Source organism: Acanthopagrus latus, chromosome 6 (genome assembly GCF_904848185.1).
Source record: "Acanthopagrus latus isolate v.2019 chromosome 6, fAcaLat1.1, whole genome shotgun sequence".
Taxonomy (NCBI): domain Eukaryota; kingdom Metazoa; phylum Chordata; class Actinopteri; order Spariformes; family Sparidae; genus Acanthopagrus; species Acanthopagrus latus.
The window spans coordinates 13,176,987-13,195,904 of NC_051044.1; the positions used below are offsets into that span (position 1 = coordinate 13,176,987).

At 41.8% G+C, this 18,918-nt stretch overlaps 1 protein-coding gene across 4 annotated transcripts in view; it reads left to right on the forward strand.

The window, feature by feature from the left end:
* megf6b (multiple EGF-like-domains 6b) overlaps positions 1 to 18,918 on the forward strand; it is a 67,397-nt gene that overhangs the window by 1,399 nt on the left and 47,080 nt on the right. For 2 of the 4 annotated variants that reach the window (XM_037101142.1, XM_037101144.1), the window contains 3 exons: positions 6,184 to 6,318; positions 7,650 to 7,759; positions 16,695 to 16,799. In XM_037101142.1, coding sequence (XP_036957037.1) covers positions 6,257 to 6,318; positions 7,650 to 7,759; positions 16,695 to 16,799 — 277 coding nt within the window. In that variant the 5' untranslated portion in view covers positions 6,184 to 6,256. The other 2 variants (XM_037101143.1, XM_037101141.1) reach the window with 2 other exon arrangements.

Here is an 18,918-nt window from a genome sequence, read left to right on the forward strand (position 1 = left end):
CATTACAGCGCGAAACATGCAAAACTGGATGCTTGAAAGGACAAGTGCGCTCTTCGACGGCGTTTGATTGGCCATCAAGCAGTTGTATCCAAACCGCGAGCGGACCAGGACAACATGACACAGTCTAGCTTCGTGTGGTGAGTGAGCTAATTACTAAGAAGCTGAAACCTCATGCCGAGGGTGAATTTGAGGAGCTGCTCGTGCCAGGAAAAAAAAAATCAAGCTGTTCCAAAGTGTCAGTTTGTCCCGGAGAACCGTCTCAGATCGGATTACTGACATGGCACAAGACATCCAGAAGTCACTGAAGGATACTGCAAAAGATTTCCATTTTTTTTCTTTTCTTTTCAAAACTGACTCTTGCAAAGAGTCGGCTCCGCTCAACACTGACTGACCGTAACCTGGACAACCAGCTGAGGGTAGCATCGTCATCACTGCCACCTGACATTAGACGTCTCACCAAGGAGAAGCATTTCCAGCCATCGCATCAGGTCACGCTGATATGATCATGATGCTAATAAGTAGGTTCTTTTTTTCCACCAAAGATTGACAGTAGACAACATTTATTATGTACCTCAAATCATTTCAGAGCATTCTGATGTGAAGATAAATACGACCCTCTAAAATCTCATATTAGCTTCAAATCACTTGAAAAATGACATCGGAGCTATATTCATCCTGCTTTTGAAAGAAAACTCCCTGTTTCTACTCAACAATTGCCTCTCAGATTGATAGTAGACAACCTTTTTTGAGACAACTCAGATCTGTCATTTTCAAGTCATTTAATGCTGATGTGAGATTTTAGAGGGCTTATTTTCTTTTCATCTCACATCAGAATGCTCTGAAATGATTTGAGGTACATTATAGGTTATCTACTGCATAGACACATCAGTGAATACAAAAACCAACCAGAACATGAAATTAATTGGATTAAAAGTAAGATACACTGAGATGGTTAAAATTAAAATTGGCTAAAACATCCATTAATATTGTTGTTATTGCAATTAAGTTAAAAAGGCCATAAAAATTATGTTGTGAGCTGCTTACCTTTAAAAAAAAAAAAAAAGTCATGGCCCCCGAGGGACAGTATGAAAATTGAAATGGGCCCCGATAGGAAAAAGGTTCCCCACCCCTGTTCTAGACATATCCAAGTCCAGGTGTGAGGTGCCAGTGCTCTCCTCCAGGGAGGAGTCAGGAGAAGCTTCTGCAGCGACTGATACAGGAGCTCAGATTGACTTGCATGAAATGTCCCTTTCATGTTGCCTTAACTGCTGTGAATATTGTATATACTGTACTGTATTTCTCATCACTGTATCAGTAAAAACCTCATCTGTCAAAACATTGTTCAAGCTACTGAGGGACAAATGGGGAGAATGTGTGTTTTGAGTAAACAATAAAAGTGATGTCCAGTACCTTATTTGAGTGCCGTGATCCATTTATCCATTTTGCTTTCCCTCTCACACATCTGCCACTTATCACCTGTGTCTTACCTTAATGCCTTTCTTGTGATAATGGCCCACCCACAGTAGTGTTACCATACTTCTATCTCCTATTAAGTGAGATCACATTGTGTGGTCACTTATTCCTATTACGAACGGTTTCACATGACAACTCAAATGCAATACATTGATTGCATCAGATTAAGTTTGTATGAGTTTGTAAATGGCACCCCATGCCCTTATGCAGTGTGTACATACTATTTCTCCACCACCCCGTAAATATTTTTCTAGATCCGCCCCTGCACATAACAATGTCACTGTGACAAATATCGTGGCACATTTAGTCAGCAAAAGATGTAGTTATGAAGTCTCATGTCTGGCTGCACGTGGTTTCTGCCGTCAGGGGATGGCTGCAGGTACTGTCATTAATATCTCGCTCATTAAGGATGTATTTCTCCCGCACAGCCCTCCCCCTCCTCAGTTAAATAATCAACCACTTTAAGACAGAGCGTGTGCTAAACTGTCACCGCCACGTCCGGTCACTTTAAACGTGTTAATATTTGTTCAAGTCTTTTCCGTGCACCGATCTCTGCAGAGCACTCGTCAGACTAGTTGTAGCTTGCAGTTCTTATTTTTTAACCATAAGGTGTCAGCAGATCACCACAAAATACGCTCTTTGGATTTTCCTCTACAGTCTTCATCCACGTGAAGTCCAGATCAACTGTAGGTGTAAGTTCAATTTATAGTGTTATCGAAAGGAAGACGTATTTATTACTACAGGAGAACATTAAAACAACAGGAAGCATAATACAGTTATTTGATAAAAGTAAGATGTGTGACCAAAACGCATTAGAATGAATTAACACGATGTTAGAAAACATGTTTGTGAGGTACAGACCCGTCGCATCATCATGATTTTGATTTTCTTTTGATTTAAGATGAATATTGTGATGCAAAGAGGATGATTCCCACCAACTACGAATCATGTCATGATAATTTTGTTTTACCATATCGTGCAGTCTTACCAAAAAAAGAAATAGAGCAAAGCTTTTGCACACCTGTGGATGGTCTGGTTCGCATAGGAGAATACCAGTTTTCTGCAAAATCGGAGTTAAGCTGCAGTCAGGAAAAATTTAAAAACTAAGTTACGGTAAAAAGACCAGACAATAACCTGATGAAGGTCTGTGACATTATTATATTTTCCTGATTGCTGGTAGAGAGGACAGTATGTTGGAGATGTTTGTTCTGAATTTACAGAACAAATAAATTAAAGAATTTAATTATCACAAGATAAATGCCACACAGACAACATTGGGGGCCCCATAGGATCTGGAGATTACTAAAATTATATTTGGGTAACTAAGACTCATTTGTCACCATTATGTATGTAGTTTGCGTCTTGAATAAAGGCACCTGCAGGATCTGTAGTGCAAGGCTGGAGACCAATTGGGAAAAGTGAGCTGGGCAACTCCCCTGGTTTTGCCATGTGCCAGCTGACAATTGCAAATACATGCATGCAGTATGAACGAAAGAACGAATTGTATTGATCCTCGTATTTCTTGCCATTTGTTTTAGAAATCTTCATTGTTGGCTCATGTAACTGTACCAGAGTTGGAGTGGTTGTGCTACCTTTTGTAGTATCTACTGGTTGGCCTCTGGGGTTATAACAAGGCTGCCATGTGTTGTCTGTTATGCATCCCGATGAGTACCAGAGGCCAACAGGGTACAAAGCACATACAAAATACGCAGAAGGTTTGAGGTGAATAAAAGGACCAAAAAGCAGATTTCTGCGCAGGGGCACCCAAAAGGTTTAAAGGTGCACTATGTAGTTTTGAAGAAGAAACTGTAGTCAGAAGAGAAAGATCTTCAGTGGCTGATGAACATGCCTAAACAAACTGTCTTCGTTTCATGGCCGAATAAACTGAATACACAAAAAGCTGACCTTAATAGACAACACAAGTTCATACAGTTTTACACCATGTTGAGAAAGGTGACAGGGTCTTTGGAATAAAAACAGTGGATCTTATTTTCCAAGCAGAGCAGTTTTTTAAGCTCGTTTCATCACCTCATTAAAATGCTAAATATTACAATTCTGAGTTTGAATTTCTTTTCCAAAACTCCAAAGTGTCCCTTTAATCCAAAATAACATGGAATTAACAAAAAAATATATACAAATCGGTTTGATTATCATGAGATATTTGTTGTCTTGTTCGGACAACCTCTACCGTCAGTGAGCTCTGACGTGTCTGAGGGCCGTTGGTCTAATTCAAACAGCATGCAGGACGCCGCTCTGCTCCCCTCGGAAGGTTGCACGGTGACCCGCGACTCTTTCGGGTCATGAACACACATGCGCGCAATGAAAGCTTTGTTTGGAGAGCAGCAGCAGTCAGTCCCGGTGGCTGACCCTTTGACCGAAACCATCAGCTGTTTGCCCTGCAGAGTGACCACTGGCTGTTACAGGACCCCCCCCCCCAACAACCTCCTCTGCTGCTCCTCGGGTGATTGTTTATCACTTAGTATTGTTTTCTTCCCCGAGCTGTTTCTGACGTTTGAGTCTCCCCTGGTAGCGATGCGTCAGAGCTCCGTGCGCACGGAGATTGCTCTACGTGTGCGCTCTTTTTTTTTTTTTTTTTCTTAAATCTCCACGTGCGTTTTTTTTTCCATCTCTCATGCAACTAAATGAACATCATATTTTGGGGGAAAAGTCTTTATGTATCATACAGTAGAGACCCTGACGTATCATATACAAGCTCAGAAGTCCCGTTTGTGTCCAAGTTTCTGTTTGTGTGTGCGCTTTGCCGACTGCAGGGTGTCCCGTGAGTGTGTCTGGAGCCCTGAATAATAAGCGGCACTCCTCCTCTCCAACCCCCAACATTACCAAGTCAATAGAGACGAGGAAGAGCGCTCAGCCTCCGCCAGCTTTTGCCCGTCAGTCCAACATCTGCAGTGACGAAGCGAAGGTGAGCCGGTGCACGCTTGAGGAGGAAAGAAACACACCGCCTGTGATGGCAGCGGCACTTCGGGACAGTGTTGATCATCTCCAAGCTGAAGATCTTTTACGCGCCTTTTAAGTTGATCCCTGTTGACCACACGGATTCTTTTTTCTCCATTAAGTTTCCTATTACATGAAACATGCTTTTGATGGTTAATCTGCAGAGTTATGGTCATGAATGAGTTTGCGCGTAATTCCGATCCAAGAAGAAGAAACATGGATGGTGTTATTTTAACTTTGTTCCTATTATTTATTAAAGAGACGCACGCGTTGCGTTATGGCATGGCCAACAATCTCCAACCTTATATGTGAGTAAGCTTTTTCTCCTATTTGTTTCAACTCATACTTTCAGAGTTCACATGATTTTCTTAAATCATTATGTTCCCTTAAATGTTTTTACAGCCTCCCATTTTTCCTTAGAAGCCCAAGAGAACTACTGCTTCATCACCTGAGCATGTTTAACCCTGTGTCAAAAACAGGAGCTTTAACTCTTGTCAGAGGTGGCAAACAGAAACTTCTTGCTGACCGATCTATTTAATAGATGCTGGAAGATTCATCTTGCTGCCCTGTGCTCTTATCATAGTCTTTGTCGGCTCTCCCTGGATAGCATCACTGTAATTAACATGATTATATATCAGCTCCATGTGGATGGTCTGTGCTGCATTCCTGAGTCTGTCAGCAGCTGAAGAGACAATTATGACAGGTATTCTAAACCCCAAAATGATAAATAAGCAGCTTGAATTATGTGTGAAAGGATTGTGTGCGGTTACCTGCTGTCACCAACAAAAAGGTCTTTCATATGCACCTATGTGTGCAGCTTGGAGTGATAGTGATTACAATTGTTTACAAGATGAGCAGTTGGATGCTGTCTCAAGATTCCAGCTGATCTCCATATGCAGAGCCTTTCTGTCTTGTCCTTGGAGAGTTACCAAAAGAAGAAAATCTTTTAAAGATCATGTTGCTCACCCATGCGCTGCAGCAAGCGGTGTGAGGAAGAGACATCAGTGGCAGGGACCACCTGTTAACCCAGACAGACTTTGTGTTAAGGGGACAAAACATCTCAGTTGAAGGGCTTACCATGTTTTTACCCAGGGGTGGAAATGTTAACTGTCTCCTGTTTCTGCTGACAGTCTCATGCATACAAGTAGAAACTTGTATGTCCAGCGAGAACACTATAAATGTTTCACGTGAATTGTCTGTAAAAGCGCTGCATGTTCTTGTTTTATGCATCTATGTTGAAAATGCTGTGCAGTGGTAATTCGGTACAGAGATTGCACATCACATGGTTTGTTTCCCAGCAAACCTGGCTCACATGTAAAACATTTAGATCTTGTCTGGTTATGATTTGTGTTTTTTTTTTTTGTTTTTTTTAAACTTTTTTACATTTGTGATGGAAGATATAAAATCGCCTCTTTTTATATCCACCTCACCCTCTAGAAGACTTTCAGGTGGCACACATTTTACAGGTAGTATCTTGTAGCTGTGCAGCTCAGCATTTTGATAGGTGAGGAATTCCCCTTAAGTCTTTAAAAATACCAAAAACCAGACATCATAAGTAGCCCCACGGCTCAGCACAGGTAGCGCCCTCGCAGACATTACATCGCTGACAACTAGAAAATGCCTAATGCAAGCTATGTCCATCTGTCTTAGCTGCAACAGTGCTCGTAAATTGCCCTGCTGCCATCCGTACATCTGTAAAAACACCGCACAACATTTTGACACCTTAAGTATTTTTACCGCTGTTTTTCGTTCCAGGCCCAATGTGTGTGTGGAGAGGGAGGTGACGCTGGTCGCCCAGAGGCAGCCGTGTGTGCAGGCCTTCACACGCATGGTTAAAGTGTGGAAGCAGGGCTGTGTGGGACAGTCATGGTGCATGGGATACGAGAGGAGGTGAGTGATGCACCTCTCCCCTCTGTGTGACTGTGTCTAAACAAACACTCCCATCCTCACCTGCAGGGGATGTTGTGAATTGCTGATTAAGCTCTGGCTGGGGCAAAGCATTAATTAATGGGTTTGTGGTGTCTTTATGAGTCATGCAACTAAAAGAATTTTTCAGAAAGGGTATGACTCTTTCATTTAACTCCACCTCCAAACAGGATGAGATCTCACTCCCTGATCTCCTCTTTCCTCTCCCCTCTTCTCCTCCCCGGCTCTTGTTCTGTAATCAAAGCTTCGAGTCTCTCATACGGTTAAGTGCAAGGTGTAGCCCCACGTCATCGGGGGTTACCAGCTAATTAACACACAGGCATCTCTGCAGCAAACATTCCTCTGAAGGAGTAATGCTAACATTTTAGCCTATCTCTGAGAGTCAGTTTCAAGAGTTTGTCACCGTGGTGCCCACGCTCGCTTTCTCCACGTTATTTACCGTGTTTGCAAAAGTCAAAGGCTTCTTTGAAGGTAGCCAAGGCCACAATTACTCGCTGTAAACAAAACGTGTTTCCACGATGCGTAATGACTGTGGAGAAATGAGAGGGGTCCTTAAGTACAGGGATAGGCACCGTTCTGTGAAGTAGAGTCTGCCAGTCTCACACTTTAAAATGATGCCTTCAAAGTCTGGGAAAATATTTGCTCAACGTTATGCTGCATGCTACTCAAAAGACTGGGAGTTGTGTGATCAGATTACATGTTTGTGTTTCCTAATCTACCGGTATTCAACCACATAACACATTAAACATTACATGTGTACCAAATATTTAACTGGCAGTAGATGCGTTTTTCTCTTTAAACCACCTCTGTGTAACAAATTCTGACAAATGACGTGTATTAATCACATTTTAATTGGCCATATGTGAGTAGATTGCAACCTCACAGGAAAAATAAGATCAACTAGATACAAGTTTGAGCACTATTTTTAAGTTGTCTAACCCTGCTGGACTGTGGATTTCTTCGTGAACTGTCCAGACACTTTGACTTTATGCATGTGCGTCGTTTCACTGTCCTTTTCGGCTACCAGAGAGCAACAGTAGCTGACGTTGGTTGTCCAGGCTGCTTTCATGTCTCCAGACTAAATGAACGATGAACTCGAGCCTTTTCTCCTAAAGTCCTGCGCTGTTGGTCATTGCTACTCTGAGGAAAACACAGGATCCAGTTGAACATCCATGAGACGTGGTGGAACAAGTCCACTCCATTGCGGCCCCATGTTGCAACCCACAGTTACTTTTTAGATTTGTTGCAGAACAGCTACTAGACTGTTTTTAACTTAATGTTTGTTATGTCAACAGGACAGCATACTACACTGCATACAGACAAGTTTACAGACAGGATTATCAGACTGTGTACAAGTGTTGCCCTGGATGGTCTCAGCTTAATGGAGAAGCGGGTTGTCTGTATCGTGAGTATTCCATTTTTCTACTTTCTGTCCTTAAGTTAAAACAAAAGAAAGAAAATCACATTATTGTTTCAATGAACTTGTGTTTGCCAAAAGGCAATATTTCTTTTCCTGAATTTGTCAGAGGAAGAGGTCCTTCAAACATCACCTCACCCTTGGCACAGATCTCTGAATGAAAGGTTTTTTCAGGAAAAGGGTCAAAAGGGTCAAGAGGTGCTCTACCCATCCAGACTCCTCAGCAGATGTTATCAGTCAGTGCCATGTCCACAGTGCATGTGTTGTTACAGCAGTCCCACAAGGTTTAGAAGTGGACTGTGGGGAAAGAAATCTCAAGTGTTGACAGAGTTTAAGTGTTGACAAATGAGGTTTGCGTTGTTGTATCTTCTTCTGAACTGTGTCAAGAAGATTCTTGAGTGCTACGACCATTTCAGACTGATTTTATAAATTCACTCATATTTATACCTGAACAATCTGCTGGTATGGTTATGGTCACATTTTGATCCTTGATAACCTATATTATGATTGTATAATTTCTCCTCCGGTATGTGATGCACCTCGCTAGATGTTTCCAAACATTGCTCGAGTTTCTGTCCTTACATGTAAAAAAAGACGTTTCTCTCATGGCAGCAAGCATTGTCAGCATCAGTTCTAGTGAAGTCTGTTTAGGCAAGTCTTGCCACTCAGCAGCCATCTTGGCAATGCCCCAGGAGATATTTTCACTTAGCAAGGCCAGCCCCTTATCTAAATGAATAGGGAGAAAGCCATAACTTGACTTTTGACGGTCACCAGGACATAAAAACTGCATGTATAGAATCACAATTCAGATCTGATCAAATAAAGTGTTTAAAAAGTTTGGTCACTTTGCATCAAAACGAGGGTTAACCTGAGTTTTTCCTCTCAAGTTACTCTGTCATGTCTCAAACAAATGTAACAGTTCAGTGTCTGTTGTTTGAATCATCGCACATCACTGTAATCCTGTGCAATGGTGTGATATCCTACTCTTCAGTGCCACAAAGTCTGTATTCACCTGATCCTTTCTGCCACCAAATTGTTTGAAACTGTTGTGAGTTTCAACTGCATGTTTGTGTCAGTGCAACAACTTGACTTCGTAAATATGTCTTCTGGTTGGCTGTTATAAAGCAGATGAGTGAAATATGTGTCCTATAACAACCACCTCTGGCATTTTGGACTGTTCAAAATGCTTTAAGATGTTTGTCTCCTGTCACATAACATCTCTGGTGTTGTGAGGGTCAGAGAGAGGCTGAGAGTTGGCCCTGGCCCATTGCCAATATGCTTCAGGAAGAGATCTCTCGTCTAGATTGGGAATAGGGGAGCTGAACCAGTTACATCTGAGTCTATCGATACTGTAATCTTTGATAATTTGACCCCGGTGCCAGTTTGATTCCAGGTTTTGGTGCTCATCCTTACATCTGGGTGAGGTCATGGCCCTACAGCGCTCCTGTAGATGACGAAATAAGCCTGTCCAGCAGTCAGCGTTTACTTGACTGAACATGTGCTTTAAAGTGTACGGTAAAGCTCCAAATGTCCACATTCCCCGTCCAGCCGTGCTCCCATGTTTAAATCTTGGTTCTCATCCAGTTAGTCATGCCACTCTTCTCATTCAGAGGTGTGACATGGCGGTGCAGGTCAGAGGATTTGCATTACGGATATGAAAACAGACAAGCCTATCCTGTGTTTACCCCAACCAATCACAGTCAAGGTCCCCAAAACAATACCCATCAGCTCATGGAGGGGAGACCACCTGCTGATGCACACAAAAAGAACAAAGAAAAACAAGTATGAATCTCCCCTCTGTAATTCCAGTCAATGGGTCCATGTATGGAGAAGTAGTTCTCTTGGTCACACTGGGGCTGCCAGAAGCTCATCTCCTTGTGGATAGGCTTAGCTTCACACCGCTGAGACCAAGAAGCCTCCTTTGATGGGATTTTACAGCCAGTGATCCAGATCGCATAGCCTGCATACCATAGACAGACCCTTGGCAAAGCCTTCCTGTAAACAGTTTGTCACCATGTTCGCTGGACTGACAAGAAAGTTCCCACTTCTTCGCTCTCAGGGAACCAAGTCGTGTGCGTAATTTCCCTCACACCACCAGTACAGGCCCGGCTCTCTGTGGGATCGCCCTCTGATGGGAAGTGGCTGGGATGGGGAGTGGGAGAAGATCTCCTGGATGTGCCTGTCATCGGTGTCTTATTATGGCATCTATGCTCTCTTCAAAGAGCTCTTTGTTTCCAGTGAGAAGGTTACAGTATTAAATTATACAAGGAAGAATTATGCGGTCTGCTCCTCAATGAATCTGGTTTGTTTTAAAACACTTATAAAGAAATGTCTTAAAGAGACATTCCTCAGGACTGCCCAGTGTCTCCCCTCACTTAAGTAGACGGGGGGTTTTGTTTCTCTTTTTCGCGTGACAATGACTGCTCTCTTCGACGCGAGGCAGGGCTTTTATCTCTGTAACCAAAGACGTGGCAGCGCTTTGAGATGGGACAAACTAATCACCCTTTTCTCTGAGCCATTGAATCAGGATAAAAGGAAGCTCACACCACAATCCTCCCTCTCTTACTCCTGCGCACTTTGCTATGCACTATCTGTACTGTACCTCAGTCAGCACAGTGCAATCTGTGGGGCTGTTTTCAACATCTCAAAGAAAAAAATCTGCTGTGCAAAATGTACAGCTTTAGCAAATCCTCTGAAATCCCCCAGAAGACGGGAAGATTGTGAAGATGGGAATGCTTTGTGTTGAGATAGTGATTTAGTGTCTGGCCCTACTGAGGTTTCTCTCTCTCTGTTGTTGTCCCCATGTCTGTGCCTGTGTGTGTTCCCTAATAAAATGCCAGTGTCAGGTAATTAGGCTAATGATTTGTGGTTATTGTGAGTGTAATTGAGGGTCTAATCATGTCGTAGATACAGCACGCACAGCAGCCGGGAAACTGAGTCCTTCCTTTGGAGCACCTGTGTGTCCTCTGTACGTATATGTATCCACCCATTGTACAGATGTTGACATCCTCTTCTGCAGTCTTGGAGTGAATGTGCTCCCCAGCATTCTTTGCCTAGCATAATTAGTTGCATATTTGGACTATACCACAGCACAGCAAAAGTCTGGTTATTTTCACATTTTATTCCCTTTTGTTTTCCATATCTTTGTGTTTCAGGCTACTATCATCTAATTACGACGCTTTGCTAGTTTTCCATTGAGACAATAGCATCAATTGAGAGTTGCTGAGCGGTTTGCAAATAACTGAGTTTTTGTTTCCAAGTTCTGATGATTTCCAGCATTATTGATTTGAGTGTACAAAGTGGAGAGTCAGACTGAAGCCTTTGCAGTTCTTTCACTGCATAAAAATGCTCTGTGCAAAAAGTCAAATTACTGCTCCAAATAATGTTTTAATTTGATTATTAATTACTCTGCAAACGACTTCTGATTAATTATTTAATCATTGAAATAGCAGATATGTGTAACAAATACTCATCCAGAGAGTCCAAATCCCTACTTTGGAAAGCTGGACCAGAGAATTTTTCCTCAAAAACAACTTTGGTTATCAATCAATTAACATAATAGTTAAGTTTCATTTTCCTTTGTATTTACACTCTACTTTTAAGATTTGAGAGCCACATCTATAAAATGTTTTTACAATACACCTAATGACTTCTTGGCTCCTCAAAGGTGACTTTTGTGTGTTTTGTAAAGGCTCCAATTGGCTAAATGACTATCTGGTTCTCCTGAAGGTGAAGAGCTCTTGACTTTGCTGTGCGACTTCCTCCACTTAAACGTTTCGAGGACCACTCAATCAATGAGTTAAACCTTTTACCTCAGCAAGTAGCCACGGGCCGGGTGAGGATGGACGGGTTAGCTGGGTGTGGAAACGAGCAGTTATGTTGATTGACAGCAACAATAAGCTTTGTGACAGGGCCTGAGGAGCAGGGACAATGGCTCCTTCCAGTTTGTCGTCCTCGTTAGCTGCTGAATAGGAACTGGCCCCCTTTTATGGTGGGGAGCAGGCTGGCAAAGGTAGCTACATGAAATAGGCCTAGTAGCCAGAGAAGAGGAAGTGGTCCTCTGTCTATCCATGGGTGGTCTGTGTGTGAGAGTGTGTGTGTGTGTGTGTGTGTGTGTGTGTGTGTGTGTGTGTGTGTATGTGTGTGTGTGTGTGTATGTGTGTGTGTGTGTGTGTGTTGTGAAACAACTGTGTCAGCGGTCATGGGGACAGCAGATCAGAACACAAATAGACACAGACCCAGACGCATACAGAGAAGCAGGCAAAAAATCAGCAAGCTGAGACCATCACAATACTGCCTCTGGTCGTACTGACATATTACTTTTGATCTGGTGAGTAAGAGGAGGTAGTAAGGTCAGCAGAATTGAAGCTACCGCATCTTTCATAGTTTGTGGGACTGTTCAAATCTGAGGTTGTGTGCAAACACTAGTTTACTCACAACAACTTGAGGTCTGTTTGAGTCATGACTCTCTAAGTCCTCACACAAGAAGTAGATCTGAAGGCTAACCTGGGTGATACTAGAGTTGTGGGGCCAATACTGGTATTAGGGAGTAAAAAATATCAGTATATTGCCTGATATTATTATATGCAGAATATATACATAAACACAATTTAACTGAGAATTGTGATTATTCTAAATCAACCCGGGCGTCTTTGTGTGCACAAAATAGATATGAATGAAATGAAATCACCCGAAAGCCACTTCATAATGCTAGGACTGACCAAATACCTTGATACCAATATTGAAACAATATTTTAGGGATGACTATTAGTATTGAGTTTATGTGGGTAGGAAATGGCTATCAAGTATTTACATTAAGTACACATTAACATTTTGTTCAGTCCTTTGACACTATTTTTATTTCAATTGGATGGGCAATGAGTGAGGCAGCAGACAACTGGCCTGGGCCCATTCAATTTTGCATGGATTACAGAGCCACCACTTGACACTACACATATGTTTCCTGTTTAGTCTGAGTAACATGCATGCTGTTATCATGTGTAATCCTCTGTTACATTAGAGTGAGGAGAGTGCTGTGGGCCAAAAACTGACCATGTGACATCAAGGGAGGCATTTTTTTATTCTGTCTACTCTTTATGCAGGACTACATCTCAATCATCTTTCCATATATGTGTGAATAAGGATGAAAATACATTTCTCTCACAGGAATCTGTGTTATGTACTGTACACTTAAAGTCTGATGGACAGTGCAGCCAATGACCCAGATATTGTGATTGCAGGGTCTCTGCCTACTGAGACATTTTCGTTAAGCATTTTTGTAGCTGCTTTGTCAAACTGACCCAGTGTCTCGTTCAAACGGTGTTTAAAGTCTTTCAAAGGAACCTGTCAGAGATTGCCCTGGTTTTCACAGAAATTCTTTGAAATGACACATTCCAGTACATTGCTAAACATGATTTGTTGCCTCAAAATACGGTGCTCGGCTCCACACGCACCAATTATGGCACCAAACGGAGCCCTGAGCACAGCCCTTTGTGTCTGTGAATTGCCCGAAATGTGGTCTCTCTCTGGGTCACATTCTGGGGGTTAAACCGATTGAAGGAGCCTAAGCAAACTCGGTGCTGCCTCTGTGTCGATGTGGCCATCCCCTTCAGAAGCTGTAAGGGTGACACCTGCTCGTTGGTTTGCAGTTTCTCAGCACAAGTCTCTGACCACTGCTCTGTCTGCCTCCTCTTTTTTGTGGACGCTGCTAATCCTCTCAGAGAAGGTGTCTTTGTAATAGAGCAGAGGCATTACTGTGACAGATGAGAGTGAGTTTTATGCCACGCTGCATGCCACATTAAGAAATTATTTCAGGGAAGATTAAGCAGCATAAGGGGCTCAGGATGGGGGCCGGCCAAAAATGCCCTGGTTGGCTGCCAACAATCTTGTGTGTCTCACATCTCAGAGGGGGGAATGTACATTCCCCTTGTTGTCGCTTCGCCATGCTGCCCTGAAGTGACTCTGAGAGACATCTGACCTTTTACTTTGTTGCTGGTAATTTAGTTAATTCAAAACATTTTCACCACAATATAGGAATGTCTCATTAATTTGATCTCTCACAGCTGGTGGTAATATAATTGTTCAGAAGAATAAGAGAACTATTTGAATATGTGGAATAAAACCTGGACCCCCTGAACAGTGTAGCAGTTGCCTTCTAACAGCTAAAGGGGAGTCGCATCAACAGTATATTTGAACCACTGAATAATGCTTTTTCTGTGCACACCACTCATCTGTAGCTGTCAACACATCAAAATTCCCTCACATTGGATAATCACAGAAGTGGGGAAAGCTATGTAACTGAATGTTGAACTACTGCTGTGTGTCATAGCTCCTGTAGCCACACAGTCGTGAGGAACTGGAAGTCATCAGGGGCAGATTAGCAGCAGTGAGGTCTTCCTGTTGGCGTAGGGTTTCAGTTGCTCCTCAAATTGGGCAAAAAGTTGGTCTATTAAGTATTGAGTTCAAGAACATGAACGTATTAGCAATGTGCATCAGTTTAGTGAAACTCTGATGTTTGTTGGGCTTCATTTATACACGTCATGAAAAAGATACTCTTGATGTCCGTGCGTGTGTGTGTGGGTTATTTGTTGTGGACTCCCTGGATGGTCCAAGTGTTGAGCAGGTGTCTAAGGATAGGGCCAGATGACAGGCGGATGTTTAGGCTGAGCCATGTGAATCTGATGAGAGACGTCTGAAATAACTCGGGCTCAGCTGTGATAATTAGAGATCACGTCTTCATGTTTCTTCTCCATTGTCGGAAATGTTACGCAAATCCGTCTCACTGATATGATACAGTTGAAGCCAGAGAGTAGATACATTTTGTCAGCTTATATCTCAGTTTACTCAACTGATCAGTTAGCACTTTGTTTAGATTATTTGGAGTGGATATTTGTATGTCAGGAAGGCTTCAACTTTTGTTTGCTTCGGTAACTGATTAATCAACCAACAGTCCCATAAACAGAGAAAGGCAACAAATCTTAACATATGATAAACTTCAACAGGCTAATATTTGACATTTCTTCTTGATAAAGTATTAAAGGTTCATTGTCAACTCAGTTATCAAAATTGTTCCCCACACTTTTTTTGTTGATTGAATTACTAGCCATTCAACTGTTTGCTTTAGCTTTTGATTTAACGGCCATTGTCCTGCAAGAGAAAAATCTTTTTTAAAATAAACAAGATATCTATGTATTTTGTTGCAGAGATATCTGCAGAAGTCGGCATACCAACCAGCTAGCCCTGGCATGTCCATTTTTTGTCATTCCACTCTTAGCTTTAAGTCTGGGCTGCTAAATCCACGACTAACTGAGCTAACTAGTTAACAGCATCTACAGTTTGCAGCAAGGGCCCCATATTTGTTTGGGGAATTAATTTTAGAGGTGGCCATTTCTCACATATTGCACCTTTTAAAAGTTTGTATCAGAAACAAACTCTGCAGAGGTTCAGTACATCATGAAAGCCGCCATTATTTGGAGTGGAGGAATGTGTGTTTCAATGCATTTATGTCAAGACAGAGAGCATGCGGAAAGAATGCAACCAGACAACTGGTTAAATTTGTTCATAAGGTCCAATTTTTCTTTTGATCAGTTTATGAAAAGGTTTAAACAACCCCACTGCAACCCAAATTTTCAAACAAATCAGTTTATTTTAATTTAGGTGTTTACATGGAGCATTTTATAATATTTAGTCCATTAAGCTATAATTAGCAGAATATTAGGCTTCATCTTAATGTAAACTAATCGGAACAGGGATTAAAGTTCAAATGTGTAGATGCGGCAGGGTGTAATCACAGTTTCTGTTTGAGTAGTCCCGAGCACATTGATACCATCACTATGACCATATATGGCCAGTACATCGCATCAGCGCCTGGTGTGTTGATTGGTCATGCTGACTCTAGTTGGATTAGATGGGCTGAAAAATGTGTATCTGGCAGGCCATGCGCAGTCAAACTGGGGTTCACAATCATCTGAAGGAAGGACTGGCATTTAAATTCCTCTTGTGATTAGCTGGACTGTCTTTTTCCCTCTTCCAGTGTCCACATAGTGCTAGTTGGAAAGAGCAACGATAGATGTCGATCCTTTTGACCTGTCATCACTAAGCACTGTACTCTGCTCAGCAGGGTGCAAACAGCATGCCAGGCTTAAACAGCTGTGTCTCACTTCACAGGGATATTAGCAGGGAGACTTCAACACACATGTACTGTACATGCACACACAGTTAGTGTGATCGGCTGTCATGATTGATGCAAGCATATGGAACATGATGGTACACCTCCTGAGGTGGATTCACATGTTGAGCTTCCTAGTGGCTCACTGTTTATGCGTCCTGGATTCTTTGAATTTCACGTCTTAACGAGCAAGAGCAGTTTGACTCGGAGGGATTTATGGACTCGGGGCCGTTGGCTCAAAGAGATGGATGAGCCACTCTGAACCTGTGGCTCTCTGATTTTATCCCATGACTCATCCATGCACATCTGTATGATCACTGTTTGTGACAATGACCAAAGTTCAGTCAATCAGTCAAGGTCACTCTCAGTTAACATTCTTGAACTGTGCAGAGAAGAGGCCGCTTTCCCTTAAAAGTTGTACAAGCTGTTGCTGCCACTCACTTTAAATACTCTGATGATTCAGTGAAAATGGAGTTTAGAAATTTCTTTTGCTTGGCCCAAAGCCTGATGTCTTTTCAAAGAGAGCCAAGTGGTGGATTCCTCTTACATTGGTTAGTGTGAATGGAGAAACATCAAGGTTCGTCTTTAGTCAGGAGCTAACAGGCCGATGATAAGGCTCTGATAGAAAGAGGTCAGTGTTTGAAACTGCAGATGTTGACATCTCGTGACATCAGCCAGGTGTCTCTGCTTCACTTACTGATTTTTTTCTGTCTTTCTCTTTATCTATGACCTGTCTGTCAACACGTTCACGTGTAGCCGTGTGTAGCTATGGCGTGTGCTTCAATGGGGGCCAGTGTCGGGAGGGCTCCACCCAACTTTGTGACTGTCCTGCAGGGTTCAACGGACCAAGCTGCCAGTACGGTGAGTAGCAAAATCCTGACTGTTTTATATTCAGACTATTATTTCTTCTCTTAGTGGTTAGGCCCTATTTCTTAGTTTTTCCTTCTTCTTCCTTCAACTCTAACAGTTTTTGGTATTGGAGTGGAACAATACATTAGAATAAAAAACACTTTTATTTTATGTTATTTCACCTGTGTTTTTGTTACTGATCTCAGATAACATCCATAAAGAATTACAACATGGTAAATTACAACATATGAAACATGATACACAAAATTCACAAAAATCAGAACAGCTATTCAAACCGTGATGTCTCAAGAAAAACAACCACATGTCTCCTGCACTTTGTTCCTAATGATGCCCTTAAACTCATCAATATATATTAATGTGTGTAATTTCAGATTGTTTTATAGTATGAAAAAGTTTTCCCCAAATCTGTGAATACCCACTTGGAGGAGGGTAGCCACTTGGCATTAAAAACATTCTTTTGTCTGCAATTTATAGAAGTTATCTGAAGCTGCTCTCAGCATTTTACCCATTTCCATTTTCCATCAATGTCAATGGATACTTAAAAACTAGCTATGGTAAAAATATGAATCCAGTAAACTCTCCACAGACTGACTTAAACAGATAGCAGCTTGGCATTTGATTAAAAACTCTCTTTTAAACTCACTCTTTTGCCAGAAGCAATAATTCTGATCCTTTTTCATACAGCTCTCCTGGCCTCCCTGCTGAACTTCGTTTAGTGATCGCCTTTCTCTACAAGTAAATGAGAATCTCCACACATCAGCAGTTGGCTTCTTTACCAGCAGCTCAAGTATTTTATCAGCAACTCCATTGTTGAATTTGAGCTGTTGAAGTAAAACAGCGGAGGATTCTGTTGTTTTTCTGATAACTCCACACGACAGGAAATTCCTCTTAGTGTCAACTTTTTAGCAGAATCATCCATGTCTCCCTCTCAATTAGGCCCTTATAGACACAAAAGACTTTGTTGCATAAGTCAAGTTCAAACTGAGGAAATAACTGAAAACGATGGCCCTGTTTTGTTACAATGGTCTGATCTGACTACACCCCAGGATCTCAAAGTTCACCTCTAACTTAGCACCTTCTTGACCCACACGTTATTTTCTCAGGAGTTCTCTGGTGCCAGAGATGTAGCCTTATGACACCTTTGAGCACACTATACATTCACTTCCTCGTTGGCTATTATAGGACTTAGGATCAGGCCTTGGGAAATGCCACACTGACAACCCACTCTATATGATCAGAGCTCTCTGTGGCAGCTAAGCTGACCTGGCTTACATCTGATTACTTCACGCTTGGATGAAAGACTTGATCATAATGACGGAGAATCCATGAACACACATGCCCATTTAGGTGCTGCTTAAAAGCATCAGTTGGTCCTGATGGGCCTAGTGGAGGTCTCTGACAAAATTGAAGCCATCTGCTGAATATGATGTTTGGTCATCTGAAAAGTCTACACTATAGACTTACAGGAAATTTAACATATAAACAAAGTCAAATATTGACTTTGTGTAAACTCTCAGGAACGATCTCAGTGGATTATGAAGATCATCTGGAAAACAAGATGTGTGTTATGTCCAATAAGAGGCTGGTCTTCCTGAGTGGCATATTTCTCTGAGACATAAGAATGTATCATGATACAGAGTGGTGAAGTGAGGGTCAATACACACAGTGGGGTACAATGCCCCTCATCTTTCATTCCTCACCATGAAAAACTATTTGAAGAAGTTGTTAAGATCCTCTAATTTGAAAAATAGGACCAAGTTTGAACCCTATCCCTAAAATCCTGACATATTCAGTCATCTCTGACTTCTTTGCGGAAGAATGTTTTTTTTTTTTTTTTTTTTAAATTCTTTCTTAATTCTCTTGATGAGTATAAAACCATTTTGCTTTTGCTTTTATTTGATTCAGGTGCTATGTATTTCTCTGTTGATAACAAAAAGTCTTCTAAACTCCCACAAGACAGAGTTTCCTGATAAACTGAGCAACCATACAAACTGCAAACATTTCCTCTTGTGCCCTGTCAAAATATTGTCCCATCAGTATGGGACAAAATAAAGAGGAAGGAAAAATACGTGTGTCTTCAAAGACTATTCGTTGGTGTATTTTCAGTGTT